This window comes from Otolemur garnettii, unplaced genomic scaffold, assembly GCF_000181295.1.
Source record: "Otolemur garnettii isolate 467f Iridium unplaced genomic scaffold, OtoGar3 scaffold00072, whole genome shotgun sequence".
NCBI lineage: Eukaryota > Metazoa > Chordata > Mammalia > Primates > Galagidae > Otolemur > Otolemur garnettii.
The window spans coordinates 1,212,263-1,215,066 of NW_003852467.1; the positions used below are offsets into that span (position 1 = coordinate 1,212,263).

The 2,804-nt window shown below is 51.2% G+C and overlaps 1 protein-coding gene across 1 annotated transcript; it reads left to right on the forward strand.

Annotated features, from left to right (window-relative positions):
- The first annotated feature begins 1,939 nt into the window (after positions 1-1,939).
- LOC100952000 (tubulin polymerization-promoting protein family member 2-like) lies at positions 1,940-2,653 on the forward strand. The gene is made up of 2 exons (XM_012807591.1): positions 1,940-2,261; positions 2,535-2,653. Exons 1-2 carry the CDS (start codon positions 1,940-1,942, stop codon positions 2,651-2,653), a joined length of 441 nt encoding a protein of 146 aa, XP_012663045.1.
- The last annotated feature ends 151 nt before the right edge of the window (positions 2,654-2,804 follow it).

Here is a 2,804-nt window from a genome sequence, read left to right on the forward strand (position 1 = left end):
AGCAGTGTAGGAGTGTTCCCTTTTCTCCACATCCACGCCAGCATCTCTGGTTTTGGGATTTTGTGTTATGGGCTAATCTCACTGGAGTTAGATGATATCTCAGAGTAGTTTTGACTTGCATTTCTCTGATGATTAAGGATGGTGAGCATTTTTTCATATATCTGTAGGCCGTACGTGGTCTTCTTTGGAGAAATTTCTCTTCAAGGAGCTGGCATTTTGAAACATTGCTCCAAGTACTGAAAGAAGTATGGTGGCTTCTACTAAGAAACAGAAAAATAAAGGCTCATATTTTTAATACAGTAATTATGTTTCTCCAAATTTTTTTTTTTTTTTTGAGACAGAGTCTCACCCCAGTAGAGTGCTGGTTTCACAGCTCACAGCAACGTCAAACTCTTGGACTCAAGCAAGTCTCTTGCCTCAGCCTCCAGAGTAGCTGGGACTATAGGCACCTGCCACAACACCCAGCTATTTTTAGAGACGGGGGTCTTGCTCTGGCTGAGGCTGGTCTTGAACCCAGCTCAGGCCATCCATCCACCTCGGCCTCCCAGAGTGCTAGGATTACAGGCATGAGCCACCACCCCTGGCCTGAATCAATTTTCAGAACAGAATCTAAAGGGTAATCAGTACTGTTGACTGAGTGGTTACTGAACTTGGTTGAGGAAACATTGAAGGGACAAGTCTAAGGTTCAGTCTCCATAGCACGTAACCTTCCATGACCTTTCCCACCTGCATAGCTGGTGGGAAGGGGCAGAAGCTGAGACCAGGCTGTGCACAGCCTAAGTGCTCCCTTTTTCATCTGAGTATCCTGGAGCAACTTGTTCACCCTCTCAAGCTCAGTTCTCACGGATGAAGTCTGGGAACCGTGGCTAGTCGCCAGCGCTGAATGGGGAAAGCATGCGCAGTGAGCACTGCCTCCTTCCCGAAACCCCACTCAATTCCTCTGCCTCCCCCCATATGTGTATGCCTATGGTCCACACTCCTAGTGTCAATAGACCATTGGAGTGTAACAGGAATGATTTTTTTTTTCATTATGATACCTTAAATTAATGTCAATGTGAAAATAGTGATTTTACAGCTATCATGGCTCAAGTGAAACAAGGGTAGATGGAATTGATTTATAGTTTTAAATCGACTCAACCTAAGCACCTTGTTTATGGCCGGCTGATGGGAGGGTGGTGGAGGGCATGGCCTGGGAATGGTCTTCCCGCTGTCACTGAGCCTGGCTGCCACCATCAGGCCTTGATTCCCCCTAGAGCAGTGATTTTCAACTGCTGTGCCTCAAAAATTTTTAAAGATCATGAATTAAAATTTTCTTGGAAAGAAGTTCCAAGCACAGTCAAAGGCATTGAAGTTGCTTTAGGTGGGCTAAGTCAGGGAGGGGGGATTAAAGGAATTTGGTCATCTGAAAAGGTCAGAAGGTTGGTAGCTGCTTCAGTTCACTAGGCCAGGTAGGGAAACCCTAAGCCCTCCTCCCAAGGCAGGGGCTGAAGCTAAGGCCAGGAATGATGTCACATAAGCGTTGCTGAGGTCACAGAAGGTTGCCTGGCCTCCCCTCTGACTCCTTGCCTGCCCCCCAGTCTCCCCAGCCAGCTGCCTCCTGCACATACCTGTCAGCACACACACGAAGGGGAGGAAGGCTCAGAGACCATCCGGCCACTCTTAGGTACACAAAAGTGGTGGGAAACGGGGGATGAGTCAGGACCTGGGATCCACCTGGCATTCCCAGTGCTGGGAAGGGAAGGCTCATGTGGTGGTGGTGGCAGGCGGCATGGGGATGAGGGGTACAGGGGGAGGGGGCAGCAGGGACAAGGGGATTTGTTTCTCTTGTCCACTGATTTAATCTTCACCTTCATCCTCATTCCTCGTCCATCCTCCCTTCCCCTCCCCCCTCCCTCCTGACACTCCCCCCCACACTGTCCTCCCCCAACTCTAGCTGACCATGGCATCCGAAGCAGAGAAAACATTCCAGCGGTTTGCTGTCCTCGGAGACTCCTCAAGCAGTGGCGCTGAAATAAACAACAAGAACTTCTCCAAACTGTGCCAGGACTGTGGCATCACAGATGGCAAGACGGTCACGTCCACAGATGTGGACACTGTGTTCAACAAAGTCAAGGCCAAGGATGCCGGAACCATCACGTTTCAGCAGTTCACGGAAGCAATGAAGGAACTGAGCCAGAAGCGCTTCCAGGGAAAGAGCCCAGACCAAGGCCTACAGGACATTTATCAACTCATGGAGGGCAAGAATCCAGCCACCACTGGTGGCCACTGAATGAGGTCCTCTCACAGCAGCCTGGTCCGAATAAGTCCACTGGAGAAAGAAAAATCCACCATCTCTCTGTGCCCTGGACTCCCTCCCCCTCGGTGTGGATGGTTCTGGCTAGAGCGCCTGCCCACAGCTGGCTCTGGGCCCTAATGGAAGCGGCCCCGGACCCAAGGAAGACGAAGAGCTACGAGGACTTGTTCCCTGGATCTCAGGGCCACCTTAGGGGAGGAGAAGGAACCAGGCTCAAATCCATTCGTTGGCTTCTACCAAGCTGCAAGGGCGGGTGCCGCAGACCAGCACACCGACAACAACAAGTACACCGGCAGCCACCAGGAGTGCTTGGACGACAGTGGCAAGGGCAAGGGCACAGCAGGACGGGAAGAGAACTGATAACTGAGACTGTGGGAGGGGCCACAAGGCTGCTGGCACCTATGACAAGAAGAATTAGACAGGAGCCTCGTCTGGGCCTCGAAGCCCCCCTCACCCTGCATCTTTAACACCGGGGAACTGGGGAAACAATAAACATCTGTGTGTGCAGACA